The 22862-nt window shown below is 39.5% G+C and overlaps 1 protein-coding gene across 2 annotated transcripts in view; it reads left to right on the top strand.

Annotated features, from left to right (window-relative positions):
- LOC140160674 (ubiquitin carboxyl-terminal hydrolase 5-like) overlaps positions 1-22862 on the top strand; it is a 56121-nt gene that overhangs the window by 4273 nt on the left and 28986 nt on the right. The window contains exon 2 of one of the 2 annotated variants that reach the window (XM_072183958.1): positions 12049-12174. In XM_072183958.1, the coding sequence (XP_072040059.1) occupies positions 12049-12174 (126 nt within the window). Of the gene's footprint in view, positions 1-12048; positions 12181-22862 lie in introns of both variants that reach the window. The other variant, XM_072183957.1, reaches the window with a different exon arrangement.

Below are 22862 nucleotides of genomic sequence, written 5' to 3'. Positions count from 1 at the left end.
ACGCGATTTTACCGTGTTAAAGGTATGGGAGGGAGGCATATTAGAGAGCTAGTATATAGCGTCTTCCAAAAGATATCGTCACTATACTAACTCTCTAATATGCCTCCAGACGCGATTTTACCGTGTTAAAGGTATGGGAGGGAGGCATATTAGACAGCTAGTATATAGCGTCTTCCAAAAGATATCGACACTATACTAACTCTCTAATATGCCTCCAGACGCTTAATTTTACCGTGTTAAAGGTATGGGAGGGAGGCATATTAGAGAGCTAGTATATAGAGAGAGTCCAAATTAATACCCGCCGGAGGGTGAGAAAAGGGATTTCTTTTGGGGATAATCTAAGCTGAAAGAGGGCTTGGTTTGTTTTGGGGGAAACTACAAAGAAGGGTGATCTACTTAAGAAGAATTTTTTGCCCGAACTAATATGCCTCCAAAAGTCCAAACTAATATGCCTCCAAAAGTCCAAACTAATATGCCTCCAAAAGTCCAAACTAATATGCCTCCAGGCGCAATTTTACCGTGTTAAAGAGGAACAAACGTTGGCCTGGTCAACTGGCCAGTTGGTAGGCGACCTTGTCCTTATAGATCACACTCCTGTATACTTGTATACATGTCTGGACTTAGGTGGTGTCTGGACTGACATGCCCTGGGCCACATAACTCAATTATGTAGTTCATTATTCCAGATGTGCTTGTTCCTCTTTAAAGGTATGGGAAGGAGGCATATTAGTTTGGACTTTTGGAGGCATATTAGTTTGGGCAAAAAAAATCTTCTTTAGAGCAGAGCTCCCTTCTTTGTAGTTGCCCCCCAAAACAAACCAAGCCCCTCTTTCAGCTTAGATTATCCCCCAAAAGAAATCCCTTTTCTCACCCTCCGGCGGTATTAATTTGTACTCTCTATATACTAGTCTCTAATATGCCTCCAGAGGCGATTTTACCGTGTTAAAGGTATGGGAGGGAGGCATATTAGAGAGCTAGTATAGCGTCTTCCAAAATATATCGACACTCTACATACTAACTCTCTAATATGCCTCCAGACGCAATTTTACCGTGTTAGAGGTATGGGAGGGAGGCATATTAGAGAGCTAGTATATAGCGTCTTCCAAAATATATCGACACTATACTAACTCTCTAATATGCCTCCAAACGCGATTTTACCGTGTTAAGGTATGGGAGGAGGCATATTAGAGAGCTAGTATATAGAGAGTGTCCAAATTAATACCCGCCGGAGGGTGAGAAAAGGGATTTCTTTTGGGGATAATCAAAGCTGAAAGAGGGGCTTGGTTTGTTTTGGGGGGCAACTACAAAGAAGGAAGATCTGCTCTAAAGAAGAATTTTTTGCCCAACTAATATGCCTCCAAAAGTCCAAACTAATATGCCTCCAGGCACAATTTTACTGTGTTAAAGGTATGGGAGGGAGGCATATTAGTTGGGACTTTTGGAGGCATATTAGTTTGGGCAAAAAATTCTTCTTTAGAGCAGATCTCCCTTCTTTTGTAGTTGCCCCCCCAAAACAAACCAAGCCCCTCTTTCAGCTTTGATTATCCCCCAAAAGAAATCCCCTTTTCTCACCCTCCGGGCGGGTATTAATTTGTACTCTCTATATATACTAGCTCTCTAATATGCCTCCAGAAGCGATTTTACCGTGTTCAAGGTATGGGAGGGAGGCATATTAGAGAGCTAGTATAGCGTCTTCCAAAATATATCAACACTCTATACTAACTCTCTAATATGCCTCCAGAGGCGATTTTACTGTGTTTAAGGTATGGGAGGAGGCATATTAGAGAGCTAGTATATAGTGTCTTCCAAAAGATATCGACACTATACTAACTCTCTAATATGCCTCAAAACGCGATTTTACTGTGTTTAAGGTATGGGAGGGAGGCATATTAGAGAGCTAGTATATAGCGTCTTCCAAAAGATATCGACACTATACTAACTCTCTAATATGCCTCCAGACACGATTTTACCGTGTTAAAGGTATGGGAGGGAGGCATATTAGAGAGCTAGTATATAGAGAGAGTCCAAATTAATACCCGCCCGGGGGGTGAGAAAAGGGGATTTCTTTTTGGGGGATATTCTAAGCTGAAAGAGGGGCTTGGTTTGTTTTGGGGGGCAACTACAAAGAAGAGTGATCTACTCGCAAGAAGAATTTTTTTGGCCCGAACTAATATGCCTCCAAAAGTCCAAACTAATATGCCTCCAGATGCAATTTTACCGTGTTAAAGGTATGGGATGGAGGCATATTAGTTGGGACTTAGGGTTAGGGTTTAGGCTAAGGGATATGCTTAAAATTATGTTACAGCTCATGATGATGGCGTACCTAGTCAACCCTAACCCTAATTCAACCCTAACTCTAACCTAAACCCCTTCTACCAAACCTACGTAGGCCTACAGGGATTAAATTGGAAAACAAAATTATATAGGCCTATCTATAAATTATATTGACCTACTGCAGCTAACGAACCACAGCGCAATGCATTATGGGATTGATTTGCTATGCGTAATGGGAAGGGTATCACAATCCTTTATTAACATGGGTTTCACTGCGGCGTTCAATCAAGGACACACTCTGTGGACGTGTGCGTTCAGTCGTAGCGTAAATATTGATCGGGATGGTACGGCATACAGGTGAACTTTTTTCAGTAAGCTAGGGGGTCTTTTTTTAGCGGAGGCATATTAGAGAAGATGGCCATATTTGTAACAGCATGCACAGAAAATGTTGAAAAATCAACTGCACTCAATACACTTTGTACAGTCCACTTGTGTGTGGGTCGTTGTGCACCCATGCATGATTGGATAAAAATGGTCACAGTGCCTCCTATATGTTTGCATTGAAAATGTGGCTTCAAAACTGGGCCAATTTTTAGACATAAAATTAGTCTAATTTCATCATTTTATGACTTAAAGTGATAATTTTGGTATCATTCTAAACCTATTTCTTGTGCTCTTTCCAATGGTATAACTTTCCAGGCGATTCAACACTTTCCTAATTTTTAGTCACATACCTAGTTATAGGTACCCTAGTTCACCACGTAAACTTATGGCTCAAAATTCGGACCGCTCGCCAATAAGTTTACTGCTTTCTATGTTTTGAAATTTGTTGACGTTTTAACGATTCCCGGTCGCTTATTTTAACCGTGTCACGTCACATGCATGACGCTGGTGGGTACCAACCAAACTTCAGAAAGAAAAAAAACCTTGATCGCCGATTGGCGATCGCTTTTGATGTTTTGGGAGACTGGGAGGATTCAGAACAAAAAAATGATGGAGCCTATTCTTGACTGTGTAATATTCCTTCAACCAGTTGCCGTGCGGTAACAGTCTTATACGATGGACAGATAGTATCAGTTTGTGAATGAGGACATCGTATAAGTTCCTTGTACTATAGGTACCCCCAGTTCCAATAATTGAAACTCCCGGCTCCGACCAGGAGTTCCAACAGGTACTGTGTATGTGTTTGTATGTGTTTAATGTGCATTCACATACACACTTGGTCCGTCGGTATGAAGAAATCGTTGCTCCAAAACTGACTGCAAATTACACATTTGTAATCATTTTTCACAACAAAATATGATATGAAAACACAGGTGAGATATGTATGAATATATGGAGAGGTCAAACAGGTTGTTAATTATTGTCAATAATAATATTTTGTGACATTTATAATGAAAACAATTAACATTCAAGACACCCTATGGCACCTTCTACAACTTGAGAACAAGTCCTCAAACGTTCGAAATTTGTAGTTACTACAACTGAGGTAACCCAGGCAAACCTTAGTTAACACATTTGCTAGTCAGCCAAATTCGCCGACAATGTCAATGCATATTTACATAGAAATTTAAAACAACTGGTCGAAGAAGGAAACGTACATAAATATGTTTTCTATACTTCACTTGACCCAAATATATGATTTTTATGGTGATAAGTCACTCGACATGGAATTTTAGAGGATTTGGATAGCAGTTCCATTAAAAAAGCTGCTATCATAATGAGACTAAGATCTAGAAACACCCCGAAATGCCGTTTTGGGGAATTTTGCTAGCTGAAACTTTTTGATGAAAGTCAATCTTTGACAAGATGTAACTTTGCTACGGAAAGTGCTATGAAAAAATGGTTTTCAGTTTTGGCTTTGTTTGCTCAAGGGCTTTGATTTGATATATAAAATGATGCAGTTTGATGGCAAATTTGAATTCACCTAGCATACCTACATGTTACGTGAATCACGCTATCTAAGGAAGTCGCTAAATCTTGTCCAGAAGCAGGCTCGAGATGCTTTCACTTTCAGCTCTGATTTATTCGTACATTGTTCGGGTACATATTGCCATTAAACCATCTGACGCTCATTTTTGCAAAACTAATCAATCACTATGGAAATAACAAAAAAATTGGTCGGTTGCTAGGCCGTTGCGCGTTGAGGTCAATAACCTTATGGGTCAGGTCATGACAGCAAACGCGTCAAATGCAAGCGGGTCCAACACGCGCGGTAAGTAGCTGTAAGTGGCGAGTCACGCACCTGCGCGCTGCGGCACCGTGGTTTCACGCGCATTTGCGGCGCATGGTATGGACGCACTTAATGTTGGCTTACCGCGCGTAGGCCGCGCATGACTGCTTGCTTCCCTGAGACAGTGGCGGATCCAGGAATTTGGGAAGGGGGGCACACTCGAAGATTTTGCCGCCACCTTTTTGAATGGCCACGAAGCACCACTGTGTGTCGCTGGCAGCTGTGCAGCCGGCTGTGTCCCTCAGAATTGGAAACTTGGTCAAAGCAAAGGCCTTGAAGCCATTTCGGGGATCATTGGTATCGGGTGTAAGCTGGTAAAAAGGGGGGGGGTGTCATTCAGTTCGAACGTTCGAAATTTGTAGTTACTACAACTGAGGTAACCCAGGCAAACCTTAGTTAACACATTTGCTAGTCAGCCAAATTCGCCGACAATGTCAATGCATATTTACATAGAAATTTAAAACAAATGTTCGAAGAAGGAAATGTACATAAATATGTTTTCTATACTTCACTTGACCCAAATATATGATTTTTTATGGTGATAAGTCACTCGCACATGGAATTTTAGAGGATTTGGATAGCAGTTCCATTAAAAAAAGCTGCTATCATAATGAGACTAAGATCTAGAAACACCCCGAAATGCCGTTTTGGGGAATTTTGCTAGCTGAAACTTTTTGATGAAAGTCAATCTTTGACAAGATGTAACTTTGCTACGGAAAGTGCTATGAAAAAATGGTTTTCAGTTTTGGCTTTGTTTGCTCAAGGGCTTTGATTTGATATATAAAATGATGCAGTTTGATGGCAAATTTGAATTCACCTAGCATACCTACATGTTACGTGAATCACGCTATCTAAGGAAGTCGCTAAATCTTGTCCAGAAGCAGGCTCCGAGATGCTTTCACTTTCAGCTCTGATTTATTCGTACATTGATCGGGTACATATTGCCATTAAACCATCTGACGTTCATTTTGCAAAACTAATCAATCACTATGGAAATAACAAAAAAATTGGTCGGTTGCTAGGCCGTTGCGCGTTGAGGTCAATAACCTTATGGGTCAGGTCATGACAGCAAACGCGTCAAATGCAAGCGGGGTCCAACACGCGTGGTAAGTGGCGAGTCACGCACCTGCGCGACACGGCACCATGGTTTCACGCGCATTGCGGGCGCATGGTATGGACGCACTTAATGTTGGCTTACGCGCGCGTAGGTCGCAGCGTGACTGCTTGCTTCCCTGAGACAGGGGCGGATCCAGGAATGTGGGAAGGGAGGGGGGGGGCGGGGCACACTCGAAGTTTTTGCCGCCACCTTTTTGAATGGCCACGACGCACCACTGTGTCGCGCGCTGTGCAGTCGGCTGTGTCCCCTCGAATTGGAAACTTGGTCAAAGCAAAGGCCTTGAAGCCATTTCGGGGGATCATTGGTATCGGGTGTAAGCTGGTAAAAAGGGGGTGTGTCATTCAGCATTCAGCTCTTACATCAAAAATTGCGATAAAAACATGGGTTTTGGGAACAAAATAAAGCTTGTTCGACGAAGTAAAAGATATGTGACTATGTCTGTATAGCTAAAAACATGAATAACCGCAGTTTCAATAAAGTTGCTTTTTCTGAACATTTGTATTATTAACTAGCGTTATCTGGAACATTATATTTGCCTATATTAGGCACTTGAAACTTGATTCTGAGTTTAGCGTCCACCGCCCGCGTTATGAATTTTGTGCCGCGTTTGAGATGTAAAATCTGAAAATAATTCATTATTTTGCAAATTACTACTAAACCAGAAAAAAAATTTGTTCTGCAAAATTTTTAAACCCCTTTTTTTGTATTTGAACCCTTCAAAAACTATAGAAAGCCTTGAGAACTATTAGATGAATCCAACTAAATATTTTAGCATTAAAAATATACAGGTTTTTGACCCTTGCTCTATCCAATTACTTCAATTAAAACTTTGGGATACCAGGGTAGGCTAGAAGAGAAATCAACCTAGCCAAAGTGTTTTTACCAGATGGACATTGTTGATGTTGTAAATAATTTAACTTAAGGAAAGACCTAGTTTTGACAAATTAGTGCCAAAAATTTATTTCATAATGTTCTGCATGATTGTTATTTTTGTATTTAATGAGTCAATCCCCCCATTTTCCCCTATCCTCAAATGTATACGGAGAGATTCGTACAAATTGGAGTGAAGAAGACTGGCATGGTATACTTCGGAATACATTTACTTTGTTTTAAAACTTGAAAAACAAAAAGCAAGATAATTATACTATTATAAATGTTTATGTGTGTTTGTGACATTATATTGCGACTGGCGATACCTAAATAGAATGAACAAAGTGCATATACATACATACATACATACATACAAAAGTTATTTATGACGCAATTCGCCGCAAGGCAACATTGCGTTTACAAATACATCAAAGCAGAAAAACTATATAAACAAACAACAGTTCAGAATAAATGAGTTTTTAACAGTTTCTTGAAAGTGTTTGTGGATGTTGCACCCCTGATGTGCAGTGGCAGATTGTTCCAGGCTTTGGCAGCAGTAGTAGTGAATCTGCGTTCTCCCGCAACAGAGTTGTATCTATGAACTACCAGACGTGAAGGATCATTTGAAGATCTGAGTGGGCGGCCGGGAACATAATAAGAGAACAATTGAGTTATGTAAGCTGGTGATTGGTCATTAAATGCCTTGTATACATAGAGCAGGATCTTGTAAGTTACTCTTTGTGCTATTGGAAGCCAGTGGAGTTTTGTGATTAAGGGTGCAGCTTCAGTCCAGCGACCTAAGGCATATATGACCCGTGCAGCTTTGTTCTGTAAGCGTTGCAAGCGAATCATATTCTTGGATGAAAGGTGAGTGAAAAGTGCATTGCAATAGTCTAAAGCGTGACAGGACCAGCGCACGGACAACATGATGGCATGTGTCAGAATCAATATATTTTCGGATTCTCCAGATGTTCCTGATGTGATAAAGGATCGAGCGACGGAAGACTATCGATGTGAGAGGTGAACTATCGAAGTGGATGCCAAGATTTCTGATGACCGTGGAGGGTGTGATCTTCAATGAACCAATTTCAAGGGTAACATCATTAAGCTGAAAATTTCTCATGTTGTAGATAGAGCCAGCACCAAAAAACTCAGTTTTTGCATCATTCAGCTTTAAATAATTCACAGTCATCCATTCTCTGATTTCAGAGATGCAGCTTGAAATCTTGTCAAGAGTGTTAAGCACATCGCCAGGAATCCGAGGGTTGAAAGAAGCATATAGCTGGCAGTCGTCAGCATAGATATGATAGTTGATACCATGTTTCTGGATGATCTCTCCAATGGGAACAGTATAAGCGGAGAAAAGCAATGGTCCTAGAACGGAGCCTTGTGGCACACCAAAATCCATTGAGATGGGGTCGGAGAGGTGACCATTGATGCTGACTTCAGAACTCCAACCTTTCAGATAAGATTGGGCCCATTCCAGTGCAGAACCAGTGATGGCGAAACGGTCCTGCACAGGATTTAGGAGAATTGTGTGATCAACAGTGTCAAATGCGGAGCTTAGATCTAATAGCACCACAAAGACAACTCTCCTAGAATCAATCTCACTGAAGATATCGTCACTCACTTTGATTAAAGCACTTTCAGTGCTATGTTTGGGACGGTAAGCAGACTGGAATGGGTCTGAAAGCTTGTTATTGTTCATGTGATCAACAAGCTGCGAAGCAGCGCATTTCTCAATCAGTTTTGCAGTACTGACAGGCCTATAGTTCTTAAACTCGTCTTTGTCTAGGGATGGCTTCTTAAGCAGAGGTGTTACAATTGCTTTGTGAGCCGCCGTAGGGAAAACCCCAGTTTGTAAAGAGGCATTAACAATGCTTGTCAGAGCAGGTAAATTTGCGTCCAAATAATGTTTCATGAGCCAGGTTGGCTGAGGATCAAGGATGCATGAGGCATTGGATGCCTTTAAGATAACATTGTGGACCTCTTCTTCAGTCATTTGGTGAAACTCGATTAGAGGTCTACAGAAAGGTGAGCAACTGTCAATAAACTTGGAAGCATCAATTTTGGTACTATTTGACTCAAGCTCATCACGGATTTTACAGATCTTATTCCTGAAGAACTGAGCAAATTTGTTGCCCAAGTCTCTTGAGTCACCATGGGCAGGCAATGGCTTGGCCTGATTGTTGAGGAGGCTATTTACAGTGTGAAAAATTGTTTTTGCATTGGCATGACATAGCTTATCAGAATAGTGTGATTGTTTGGCTTCAACAATACATTTGGACACATTATTCCTGGCAGACGCATAGTTTTGGCGATCGGACTCAGTTCTAGACTTCCGCCATTTTCTTTTCGGCCCTATGGCGTTCTTGGACGAGCAGAATGGATTGATTGATTGTACCATGGTTGCCTGTTTCTAATAGTCCGAGTACGCTGCGTTTCAGCGGGAGCATGTTCATCCAAACAACCAGTTATGGTCGTGTTGTACCAACTGTAAAGATCATCAGGACTATTTACATCAGGAATGGGATTAAGATGGTCAGTCAAAGTTTTTGAAAATGCCAAGCTATCAATTGCTTTGAAATTTCTGAGATATAAGCATTGGTAAAAGGCCGCTTATAATGAAACCTTGAAAATAATGAATAATGAACAATGAAATAGTTGCCTCATTATGAGCTGAAAAAAAAAGTTTCAATAGCCTTAGGCCTATCAAAAATAATCTTTGGTTTCGGTTACATTGCTGAAAAAAAGGTAGGTAGGAAAAAAAAATTATTTTGAAAAATTTTTTTGATCCATGATGCAATCTATTATAACCCAGCCCCAACCTACGACATGTATCTATACAAACCCACCCAATCCCAACCAACCTATAACCTAACCCAAAACCCTTGCCCGTACCCCCTTAATACTTGGTTGATATCCTCCTGAGAACGCCATAAAGGTGCTTTGACTGGAGGTGAGGAGAGTGGGTCTAAGGCTGTCCATTGGTGTCACATAGCTTCTCGAGGGCAGCTTTAAAGGCGTCGGGCTTTGGTACATGTAATGTAACTAAGTCCATCGGTAGTCTGTTCCATGCTTTGAGTGTGCGGGGGAAGAAAGAATTGGCATAGGCATCTGATCTGGTATGGTGTTGTTGAAATTGGTTACTGTGTCCATGTCTGACTCTGTCAATTTTTGGGGTAATATAGTCCTTATGATTTATGTCCATAAAGTTATTTAGAATCTTGTACAGACAAAAGATCCTGTGGTCTCCAGAGATGCCAATCTTCCGATTTTAATCGGAATTCCGATTTTTTTTGTATTTTTCCAAAAAAAATCTGATTTTCTAAATAAATTTTTTTTTTTTCAAAAAATATTTTTGGCCAAAAAAGCAAGTTATAGGCCCAGAAATTACTTGTTATTCAAGGTTGGAAATCATAGAAATACTGCTACTTCAAAAAAAAATTGCCAATTTTATTTTACAAAGTTGGATAAAGTTGTACATTTTGATTACTTAGCTTCTATTGAACAGTCAGGAACACATTGAATTAGTATACATTGCTAGCTGTTCAGTGGAAGTAAAAGTACAACTTTATCCAACTTTGTAAACATAAATTGGCAATTTTTTTTAAGTAGCAGTATTTCTATGGTTTCCAACATTAAATAACAAGTAATTTAGGGCATATAACTTCCTTTTTTGGCCAAAAATATTTTTTGAAAATTTAACAAAAAAATAGGGGGTCAAAAATTTGATGATTCATCGTTTTTATATGTGACCATCCAGCACAACTGAGCCCTGAAGTCGCCAATCATCATTTTTGAGATATTCAAACAAAATTTTTGCTTGAAATTAGCTTTAAAATGATGTATATCATGTCTATAGTACTTGACATTTAAGTAGTGAAAATCAATAAAACCGTCAATAAATCCTTTGTTTCCTATATTGTTTATTGTTAAGTTCAATGGAGCATATCTCAATAGTGGCGCTGGCGACATCCAGGCTCAGTTGTGGTGGATGGTCACCTATTGCGCATTATATATGTGACTCCTCGCCACAACTGAGCCCGGATGTCGCCAATCATCATTTTTGAGATATTCAACCAAAATATTCTGCTTGAAATTAGCTTTAAAATGATGTATATCATGTCTATAGTACTTGACATTTAAGTAGTGAAAAATCAATAAAACAGTCAATAAATCCTTTCTTTCCTATTGTTTATTGTTAAGTTCGATGGAGCATATCTCAATAGTGGCACTGGCGACATCCGGGCTCAGTTGTGGCGAGGAGTCACATATATCCATTTCAGCCGTGTAGGCCATGTTATTAGGCCAAGAAAATACTTTGGAGAATGTCTCTCATGTACAAAACTATAGGAAACTGTACATTTAAAACTACTTTTTTGGGATGAAGGAAGCATTTTTTCAAAAAAGTCTAAAACAGGTTTTTATGTTTAAAATGGCCTTTTGGGTGCTAATTCTGTTAAAATTGCCTGGTCTTAGGTACCTAATTTGCATATTTTATGGTATAATTTTGAGAAAACAAGCCTTGAAGAATATTACATGTATAATAGATAGTCTTCAAGGCTGTTATCTAGGCTTGTTTTCTCAAAATAACCTTATTTTTTAATTCATTTGAATGTAATTTTACGCTTTGTAATGGTGTCTCCTGCAGTGTAAAATGTGTAGAAACCCTCTGGCTCTGGACCCCACCAAGGGCCCTTAAGCAGGCCCCTGGACCCCCGGCCGTGGGGGGCGAGACTTCGGTCGCAACTTTCAGATTTTTTTTCAAAACCCATTGGCATCCCTGAGTCTCCATCAGGGACAGACTTAAGCTGAATTTATACTCGATCCTTTCAATGTCCTTCAAATAATTTAGATTTTATGAAATTTGCAATATAATACAAAATTATTAAAATTTAATATTTTTGATATTAAACAGTCCTCAAAGTAAACTTTATAATCTAATGATATGCATTTAACAGGTATCCCTGTCTGACCAGTTCTCCACAGAAGAACTGACAATAATACACCTGTTACTTGGATGACAGACAGAGCAGAATTTACATGGATAAATTTTAACCTTGACTAATTCCCCAAGCAACTTGAACCAAAAGTGGGGCTTCACTTTAAAGTGTTTGTAGCTGGCATTGGACAAGGAAAAAATGTAAATTATTTTATACAGCTTTCCTACAGGCTACATGTTTGTATGTACAATTGTATAGTTGGATTTTGCTACGAAAAAGAGGATTAATCCATGCAAAATTACTGATAATTACCCCCTTAGGTCAATTTCACTCACAGCTGGACAAGCCCACCCCAATGATAAACCACAGCAGACAATCCAAAAAAATTGTTATGTAATAATGTTATTATGAAACCTGTTGGCACACTTTTCACACCATGTTGATTGTTGACAGCTCTATAATAGGAAATCAGCAGGAGCTAATTGGAAAGATTAGTGGTTTTGATTTGTATACCTTTTTGGTAGAGCAACCAGAGTATAGATATTTCTTAGCTACTTGCATGTCAACAGCAATTATTGTGTTCATCTTTCATTTTGATTTCTAATGCAGGAAAGTGACACTGGCTTATATGTGTGCATGAAGACTTTTGTTGGGTTCGGTAGGCAACATGTGATGCAATACCACCAGAAAACTGGCAACATGGTCTACCTTCATCTGAAAACAATTAAAAGCAAGGTAAGTGTAAGTATTTTCATGAGTCATTATCAGAGAGCTTGAGTAAGGCACAAAAAAAGTGTTTGCTTGCCCTCAAATGAATTTTTAAAATTGGGTCAGTCCCGGGGGTACTCAGTACAAATGACCATACGGGACGTGCCATAAACATGGGTAGCATTTTCAGCCTTCTGGTATATCAATGACCCCTTTTCAAAGCCTTTTTGGGGGAAAATTTGTTAAAACTAAGACAATTTTGGTTAAATTCGGCCGAAAATTTCGACACTCATTTTGCAACATGGAATGCTCAATCCATGCGCAGAAAAACTCATGTCATATCTGACTTAATGATTTCAGATAAGTTACATATCCTTTCATTTTGTGCCTGTTGGCTTGATAGTGATACTCGTGATTTGCGAACATTAAGTGATCTCAGAAATACCTTTCCTGATTTTGATATTTATCATTATCCCAGAATTGGTTGTAGAGGAGGTGGTGTTTTTATTATCCTCAGGAAGGGGTTTGGGGCAACGCTGGGCGGTACTTACAATTTTACATCCTTTGAGTGCCTTCATGTTACAATCTTCCCTGCCCATGGACCATCTGTAAGGATTTATACCATTTACAGAATCTATCCTTCCAAGAAAAACAAGCTTACTGCTAAACTGTTCTTTACTGAATTCTCGAGTTTCCTTGAAAATGCTAGCACCTTTCCTGGACAGATCATCCTGAATGGGGACTTCAACTTCCACGTTGACGTTCCTGATGATAGGGAAGCATCTCAATTTTTAGACCTTATTGAGTCTGTTGATCTTCAGCAGCATGTCAGAGGAGCTACTCATATTTCTGGTCACACTTTAGACCTTATTCTGACCAGAAAATCTGATGGCTTGGTCTCTAATATCAATATTGTTAGAGACCTTCCCTCGGACCACTTTGCTGTTGAAGGCAATATAAGCATTTGTAGACCAAAACCATCCAAGAAAGTCATTTGTTACCGGAAAACTCGTGATATTGACATTCCCAAGTTTCGTCACGACATTGAATCATCCTTTATTTATGAATCTCCAAAGGATAATCTAGAAGATCTTGTTGAGCATTATGACACTGCTCTTCAATCCATTTATGACATTCATGCTCCTGAAATTAAGCGTGCTGTTACTTTGCGACCCAATGCCCCATGGTTCACTACTGAACTTCGTGAGGCCAAGCAGGACAAACGTCGCGCTGAACGTAAATGGATGCAATCTGGCCTTGAAGTTCATAAACAGATTTTTGGCTCTGAGCGAAGCTAAAAGAGGCTATGTGATCGGAACAATTAGAGAGCCAATTCGGGCATTGGTTTTTATGCTAAGGATGTTTGTCTGTTTGATATTTGGTCTTGAAATTTGTTTCTAAATTTTGCTTATTTATTTTTAATCGATTGCACTCCAGGTGGATTTCAAATACTGTCGATAAAATATGATTTTTTGGTAAAAAGCCACGATGAACGAGTTGTTTTGTGGTACCCGTGTGTGCTCGAGATTATTTTGGTCTGTATAATTTAAGTTGCGTGAATGTGACGGAAACCAACGGAGGGTAATTTCAGTAAGATTCAGTTCAGATTCAGAAGTTATTTACTATTTCATAATCTTTTCTTAACTATTTCTTTACAATTTAAATAAAGAAATAGTTGAGGAATGTCCAAAAATGTTCAAGAACATGTCTAAATCTTGAATAAATCTGAACTAATGGATCGGGTAAATGAATTTCCTAGTGGACTATTTTTCCTTGCGCAAGTGCACATATTTTTATGACCTCTCCATTTTGTGCAAAAACACGGACCGAAAGTCATTAAGTCATGCAAAATGTTCGTATTTCATCACACTCATTGTAGTTTTGTTAGAATATAGTTAAATACAGTCTATTTAATCATATTGAATGTGGACATTATTTTGAGGAAAAATTATATTTTCAATGAGATTTTACTTTACCCCACTTCGCAAAATTGAACAACTTCCGTATTTTTCCATAGCAAAAACAGCCTAAATTAGTGATGTTCCACTTTGCACAACAATTTTATACTTCAGAATATCAAAGATTGATATGTTTTCTCTTGAAAAACAACATGGTTTTTAGGCCAGGACTTCTTAAGAAATTCAAGACCAAGGTTTATTTGATCGATGTTACGTCGATGGTCCCGATCTCGCCATGATTTTGGTGCAGCTTGCTTGTTTTATGTTTACAAGCAGGAGGAGGTCATGACCTTTTGGCGTATTGATCGATTCTGATCTGTTCTGATTGGATGGTCTCAAGGTCGTCACAGTTATGAATGAATAATTCAAGGTCATAAGCGGGGGGGGGGGCAGTATTAAATAGAAACGTTCAAAATAACTATGATGACTTTAATGTTAGATGATGAACATAATAATAATAATTATTAAATTTAAATGTGACTGAAATTAGTGGTTTCAAAAATCATTCATTGCAAGTTGCAAAGTTTCATGTTTTACTCTAGGCTGTGCAATAATCATGAGCTAAATTTTGAGAGAAATCAAAAGGAATGGCAAGCGATCAATGACAGCAGGGGGGTGGGAAAATCACTTTTTTTTAGTATTCCCTGGCCTAATCAGAAAAAAGTTACAAAGATCAATTATTTGACCCGATGGGTGCTAGTTCGTAAACTAGTAACAACTGTCGTAGGCCTATGGGCATGAAACTTGGTGGGTACAGTAAACATTTGGAGTAAAATTGTTGGAAGGTCATTTCGGGGTCACCAGGGGTCATCTGAGGTCAAATTAGTAAAAACTGTCATATGGTCATGAAATTTAGTGGGTACAGTCAACATTTATAGCCAAATTTTGGGAAGGTCATTTTCGGGGTCACCAGAGGTCATCTCGGGTCAAATTAGTAAAAACTATTGGATGGGCGTGAAACTTGGTGGATACAATCAACATTGGAGTCAAATTGTTGGAAGGTCATTGCGGGGTCACCAGGGGTCATCTGAGGTCAAATTAGTAAAAAACTGTCATATGGGCATGAAACTTGGTAGGTACAGTCAACATTTAGGCTATAGCTAAATTTTGGGAAAGTCCAGAGGTCAAATTGATAAAAACTGTTGGATGGGCATTAAACTTGATGGGTACGGTACAGTCAACATTTGGAAGGTCATTTCGGGATCACCAGGGGTCGTCATATGAGGTCAAATTAGTAAAAACTGTTGTGTGGGCATGAAATTTGATGGGTACAGTCAATATTTAGAGCCCAATTTTGGAGGGTCATTTCAAGATCACCTGAGGTCATCTAGGGGTCATTTGAGTTCAAATTAGTAAAACCTCTTATATGGACATGAAACTTGGTAGGTACAGTCAACATTCAGAGCCAATTGTTGGAAGGCCATTACTGGGTCATCTGAGGTCATCCAGGGGTCATATGAGGTCAAATTAGTAAAAACCGTTATATGGGCATGAAATTTGGTAGGTACAGTCAATAGACCCAATTTGTAGTGACATCACTCTGCGTGTTTAACATACCGAATTTTACAAATTACTCTTATCAAACAATGTGTTCTTCATGCATTAGTACCCCCCCGCCATGTGGTCCCCTCCCACATACCCAAGGGGTGGGTCAAAAAATGTGGTGAATCATTGTTTTTATATTGCGCATTATATATATCAATTTCAGTCATGTAGGCCATGTTATTAGGCCAAAATAAAACTTAGAAGAATGTCTCTTGTGTACAAAAGTATGGGAAACTGAATATTTAAAACCACTTTTTTAGGATGAAGGAAGCATTTTTTTTTTAAAAAGTCTAAAACAGGTTTTTATGTCAAAAATGGTCTCTTTTGGGGTGCTAAATCTGCTAAAATGTTTGTTGTCCTGAAATTTTAACCAAAAGCACACTGACCGTCAAGGTCCATGATGGGGTGCCGGTTGGTGGGGGTGGGGTGGGGGAGGCAGTGGATGCCAAGCACAAAAAATGATTTTAATAATTAAAATTATTGCCTTATTGATCTGCTTCACATATATCAACATCAGCCATATTGGTTATGTAATAAAGCCAAAAAACATTTCTTAAGAGTGTCTCTTGTGCATAAAAGTATAGGAAACTCGAAACTTTATAGCATGTTTTTTGGAAGAAGGAAGCACTTTTTATTAAAAGTGTAGAACAAGCCAGGAGCTTTGAAAGGTTCTGTTTACCCGCTGAAATGGCCTTTCCTGCATGTGGTGCAGGAACCCTCTGGACCCCACCGGGGACCCTTGCTGGCCTCGGACCCTCCGGCCGTGCTGGACAAGAGCTCCGCCGCTATGCTTAGAAAAAAGCAAGTTCAGGATTCTTTTGGGTCAGATCCATGTGGCTAAATAGTAATTCCCAAAATTGATTGATGTATCATTCTATGCTCTGCAAATGAGATAGCTACCAACCGACCAGATGTACCATTGAATGTAATATGTCACACAATGATTTCACCTGTTGCACATTCGACTTTCACTGTCACCAAAAAGCACAGAGCCACAGTACCATTGGTGCTCTTGTTAAGTATGAAATAAGGAAATACAAAGCTTTACTTGAAACAGCCCAGACTAATTATCATAAAGAAAAGGTTGCCACTTGTGATCAAAAACAACTTTTTCGTACGGTTGACAGCCTTTGTTCTAACAAATCTACCAAGGTTCTTCCATCTGTTGATGACCCCATTGATCTTGCGAATCAATTTGCTTCCTTTTTTTTTTTTTTTTTTTACAAATTACGTGAGAGTCTAGATCAGTCATCTGACCTGAAGGTGTCAGTTGATCTTCATGATAATTGTAGTGCCTGTTTTGACCAATTTCATCAGGTTGATCAGGAAGATGTTCGCAAGGTCATCATGGAGTCTCCATCTAGCTCTTGTCGGGCAGATCCAATACCCACCTGGTTGCTTAAGAACTGTTGTGATGAGTTACTTCCTGTAATAACTAAGATTGTAAATTTAAGTCTTACCTCCGGTATTTTCCCCGATTCATTTAAGATTGCTCATGTAACTCCTCTTTTGAAAAAGAGTAACTTAGACAAAGAGAGTCTCAGTAATTACAGACCAATTTCTAATCTATACTATCATACTATGTCTCCAAGATTGTAGAGCGTGTTGTGTCAAAACAGTTGAATGAACATCTGCAAGCAAATAATCTGCATGCCATAACCCAGTCTGCTTATCGGAAGTTTCATTCAACTGAAACTGCTATGGTTCGTGTTATAAATGACTTGCTACGTGCAGTTGATAAACACAACGAGGCAGCGCTAGTTCTTTTAGATCTTAGCGCTGCGTTTGATACGATTGATCAGGAACGTCTGATACAGCGTCTTTCCGAGCGATTTGGAATTCATTTCATTTCATTTCATTTCATTTTATTCGCCAGAAAAACATTATAAAATACATATATTGCACATTTATAAGTACTACATCAAAAACAATTAGATATTTAAAAACGATTAAATATGAGCCCCTTGAATAAGTTCATCAGGACTGTTAGACAACATACCAATGGTAAACCGCTTCACAAGTACAACAATTCACTCCCTCTCCAGACGCCCCCCCCCCGATCAGAGGACCCCCTCAGCAACACGACGAACCAGCAACACCCCCACCCCCATCTCCTGAGCGCACAGCTCCCCACAGCAGCCAGCCACACACATGACCTAGTGGTTATGTCCCCTCATAAATAAGTCCGCCATGACAGATCACGCGTCACATCAAAACCAAAGCATCGAATGGATGCTAACACCAATAACGGTGATGAAGGGACACACTCACCAAATCCTGCATATGACCAACCACCGCAAAGTCCGCACACTCCGGAACGAGAGTAGGACTGCCGCCAGCCCAGCATCACCAATGACGCCCCCGACCGGAAGATGAGACGTCCAAAACGTGAGCAAACTACCGAACCCCCAAAACAAAATTCACCAATAGTACTACATGTATATAAGCACTACATATGTGTACATCCACACAAAACGATGCACCCGTCGGCCGCCACACACGCTCCATTCCACATAAACAGCCAGGGACGAATACCAGACCCGTCCCAAGCCTAAGCCGCCCCAAGCCATACCGAAGTCACCTGATTCAGGAATACAGAAACGTATTCCCAAACCACATGCGACCGTGGACGACCAAGCGACCCCCACCCGAGACAAGCCCGCACCCACCCCCAGCTATCATGCTAAACGAGACACATGCAGCAACCGACAAGCGCACCGCCCGATGTGGATGCACACATATGGGAATTGAGCAACATGGCCTGTTGGGCAGATAGCACCAACCCCGGGAGGGTGGGTCGGAGCAACAAATTAACAAAACAGGACGGAAAACAAGAGAACCCTGGCAGGGAAAGCCAAACAGTGACAAAAAGTCAACTTTCAAAGTGGCTAACCGTATGGCTCTCTACAAACACAAAACAACAAAAAGGGCTGAGAGACCCCCCCCCCCCCAGGATGAAGAGCAAAAACTCCCACCAGGCCAAGCAGCTCATATGAACATCTAAAAATGTAAATGAAATATTATGTAAAATTATAAAAATAACAAAAATACAAAAGTACAGAAAGGAAAATTACAGTTATTGCACCCAAAAAGGTAAAAAAGAAATCAGGATTAGTTCTGGACCTGCCAGCTGATTTCATTTAAATGTTTTTTGTACCTCGTAAAAAAAAAAAAAAGGACACTCATCAAGAGTTGGTCCTTGACATAAGAGGGTAAATTGTCAAAATAAACAGGAAATCTATTAAAAACTGTGAATTTAAAACTGTCAGTTCTGGCATATGAATGATGAAACTTGAGAGTGTCTGCATGACGCAAATTAATCTTGATATATTTGAAGGGATCAACATCGTACACACCACAGAGACACTTGGTTACATAGGCAATGGCAAGATATGTATATCTGTTCTCCAGTGAGGTGAGACTAAGTCTTTGGAGGCGCTCATTATAAGACAACTCGCCCCTAGGTGCAGGGATACAAGAGCGTGCTAACCGCTTCTGAAAATTTTCACGTTTTTTAAGATGACCAGACTGATGTGGAATCCAAGCTGGGGCCCCGATTCAAGAATGGGGCGGCATAATGTATTGTAAAGCCTAACAAGGATATCAGCATCATTACAGCTTAACAAGACGCCTGATGAAACCAAGGAGCCTTGAAGCCCTGGAAGTAATATGCTTAATGTGATCCCCCCATTTCAGATTAGAAGAAATGATAATACCCAAATATTTGTAGCTTTGCACAACACCCAAAGGCGAGTTGAGAATATTATAAAAGGAACTGCAATGCGCAACACCAACTCTCCTACTTAGACGCATAACTTTGCATTTATCAGGATTTAAGGACATTTTATTGATTTGACACCAATAAGTAATATTATCAAGATCACCTTGTATGATGTTGATGTCATTTTCAGAACGGATAGGCCTGTAAAGAAGTGTGTCATCCGCATATTGCGGAAGAGAAGATTGCACATAGTTTGGTAAATCCAAAACAAACAAATTAAATAAAAGAGGACCCAAGACCGAGCCTTGGGGGACCCCTGATTGAACAGGGATCCATCCGGATGAAGCCCCCCTGAATTGGACACACTGAGAACGATTCATAAGAAAGGATGAAATCCAATGCCACAAAGGGCCACATATGCCATAATGGTGCAGCTTTTTTAAAAGAATTTGATGACTCACTTTATCAAAAGCTTTGCTCCAATCAAGAAAAATGACATCTACATCAGGAGGTGATCTTTCATCAAGAATCTGAGCCCAATGATAGCAAACAGAACTGAGAAGAGTGGTACATGACCGACCAGAAACAAAACCATGTTGCTGATGAGAAATCAGGCCAACATTACGCATGTACTTGACCATACGGCCAGTAACCACCCTCTCCAGCAGTTTGCCAACCACAGAACACAATGAGATAGGCCTATAATTTTTAATACTTGAAATATCACCAGCTTTGTGAATTGGCACTACGTTGGCTCTCCTCCAGTCATCAGGAATTCTACCTTCGCTAAGAGATAAATTGAAAAGCAGGGTAAGTGGCATTGCAACTTGACCAGCAGTAATTTTTAACATGGTAGATGTAATACCATCAGGCCCGGGGGCCTTACCTGACTTTAAACGATTGATAAGCTGAAATATCTCATTAGCGTCAGTACCGATGGCCACTAGAGGTGAGCCAACGTGTCCATCACAGGTGGTATCAACATCGGAGTCTACATCTGTAAAATTTGAACTAAAAAAGGTGTTAAAGTTAGTAGCAATAATTGTAGGGTCAGTAATAAAAATATCTCCATCTTTAAAAGATGTGGCGCATTGTTTGGCCTTGGATGCACGTACAAAGGACCAAAATTTTGCGCCATAGTTCGAAAGTTGTCAGCAGAAATATCTTTGAGATAATTGTAATAATCCTTTCTAACCTGAGACTTGAGTTTATTACGACACTTCTTATATTGGTTCCATTTATTATAGTTATCAGTTCCATTTATTATAGTTATTCATGGTATTGTTCTTGCCTTTTTTAGATCATATTTGACTGGCCGCTCTCAGTTTGTAAATATTAATAACACTGATTCTGATAAACACATGTTATTCGGTGGAGTCGCGCAGGGCTCCGTTTTGGGACCACAGCTGTTCACCATGTATGTTTCTCCCGTCGAAGATATTATCAATGCTCACGGTTTAGAGAAAATGCAATATGCTGATGACACTCAAATATACACAATTTTTAAGAAATCTGAAACAACAAATGTGCTTTCAAGACTAGAACAGTGCATTGATGATGTGAAGGCATGGATGATTCAGAACAAACTGAAACTCAACGATTCAAAAACCGAACTTATTCATGTTACTTCCCAATTCATTAACTCTGCTCAACTTCCTCCTGTAACAATTGGTACATCACTCATCGAACCCTCACCTGAGGCTCGTGATCTGGGCATCCTTGTGGATGATAAACTCTCTCTGAACAATCATATTACAAACATTTGTCGTACTGCAACTTATGCCATCTGGAAGATCAGCCAAATAAGGAAATATCTTGACAATACCCAAACTGAACGACTTGTCCATGCCTTTATAACATCTCATCTTGACAACTGCAACTCACTTCTTTATGGCTTACCTTGTGCTCAGATTGACAAACTTCAACGAATCCAAAACACTGCTGCGCGTCTCATCACCAGAACAAAGAAATCTGATCATATTTCCGGCGTCTTAGAACAACTTCATTGGTTGCCTATCCACAAACGCATCATTTACAAGATTCTACTTCTTACATACAAAGCCGTCAATGGTCAGTCACCGGAATATATTGCTGAACTTGTTTCTTTTTACAATCCACCTCGGTCACTTCGTTCTCGCTCACAACACCAACTTGTTTCACCAAGATTTTCAACTTCTTATGCTAAGCGTGCCTTCTCAGTTGCCGCTCCCACACTATGGAATAAGTTACCAATTCATATTCGTCAAGCACATTCTCTGAACTCATTCAAATCGCAACTCAAAACTCACTTATTTATTTCAAATGTCATTTAATTTGTATTTATTGTTTGTAGTGTAAGTTTGTAGTTTAAGATAGCATTTATTTTCTTGTTTGTAAAGGGCATAGAGACATGTTTTGTTTATGCACTTAAAAGCGCCTCCATATTATTATTATTATATATATCAATGGGTCCAAATTTCTTGAAAAATTGGTATATTTATGGGTCCACTTCCAAAATCTCAGCGGCACGTCCCTACCAAAACCAAACTTGAGTAACCCCCCCCCCCTCCCCGGGGGTCAGTTGGTCTTTTTTCTTTTAATTACTAGCAAACTCTACTGTTTGTATTAATTAAGGCTCAAAATATGAAAAAGCAGACAATTTTTGTGTCAAAATTAACATTATAAAACAATTGAAATGTTGAACACAAGCTCTAAAATACATTCCTTTTTACATCTTCAGAATGCAAAAATTTGAAAAAAAACACTTTAGGAATTTCCAAAAATAGGGTCAGTATTCTTTTGTACAGTAAATAGAAAAAAAAACCCAACTTTTTTCTGATTTTCAAAATTAGTGTCGGTCGGTTGAGGGCAAACAAACATCTTTTTTTTTAGCCTAAAGGAAGGTGGATTGAGTCAAAGAAACAAAATCACGAGTGAAGCCGGTTCTGATTAACCACCATGCTGTAGCACAGTGTATTTTACAAAAAATCATTCCGTACAGTGCATGCACAGATCACTGACAGTGACGCAATCAACCAATCAGCGTTTGCTAAATCGTTAACCCAATGACGATATCGCTGCAATTTCATTGATAAAATTCAAAATCGTTCAAAAACACGAATTTTTAATTGCAAATATTTCATTTTTGTGTGTATGAATCTGTCATTGACATATCGTAGCGTGGAATGCGCTGAAGGTTATGAAGCGGATCCCTTACAAATTTTGCAGATATTTTGTTTTTTGTGACATTAAAAATCCATCTTTCGCATGGCCGCTGTGTGTGTTTCCCGGGTGTGTGTGTACGTGAATGGGGGTCGGCTATGCACGCATGGATTCTGTTGATACGACCTGCATGCAGAAACCCTATACTGCTGGCTGAGTGTACCAGTCGTAGCAGGGTGTAAAATATGTACAACAATGTTTATTCTCAAATACATTACGGTGTAAATATAAGCATTTGAATAATTTAACAATAATTTGAACCTGAAAAAATTGAACATGAAACTTCATGA

Source organism: Amphiura filiformis, chromosome 9, assembly GCF_039555335.1.
Source record: "Amphiura filiformis chromosome 9, Afil_fr2py, whole genome shotgun sequence".
Taxonomy (NCBI): domain Eukaryota; kingdom Metazoa; phylum Echinodermata; class Ophiuroidea; order Amphilepidida; family Amphiuridae; genus Amphiura; species Amphiura filiformis.
This window is presented reverse-complemented; position numbering and strand designations above follow the sequence as displayed.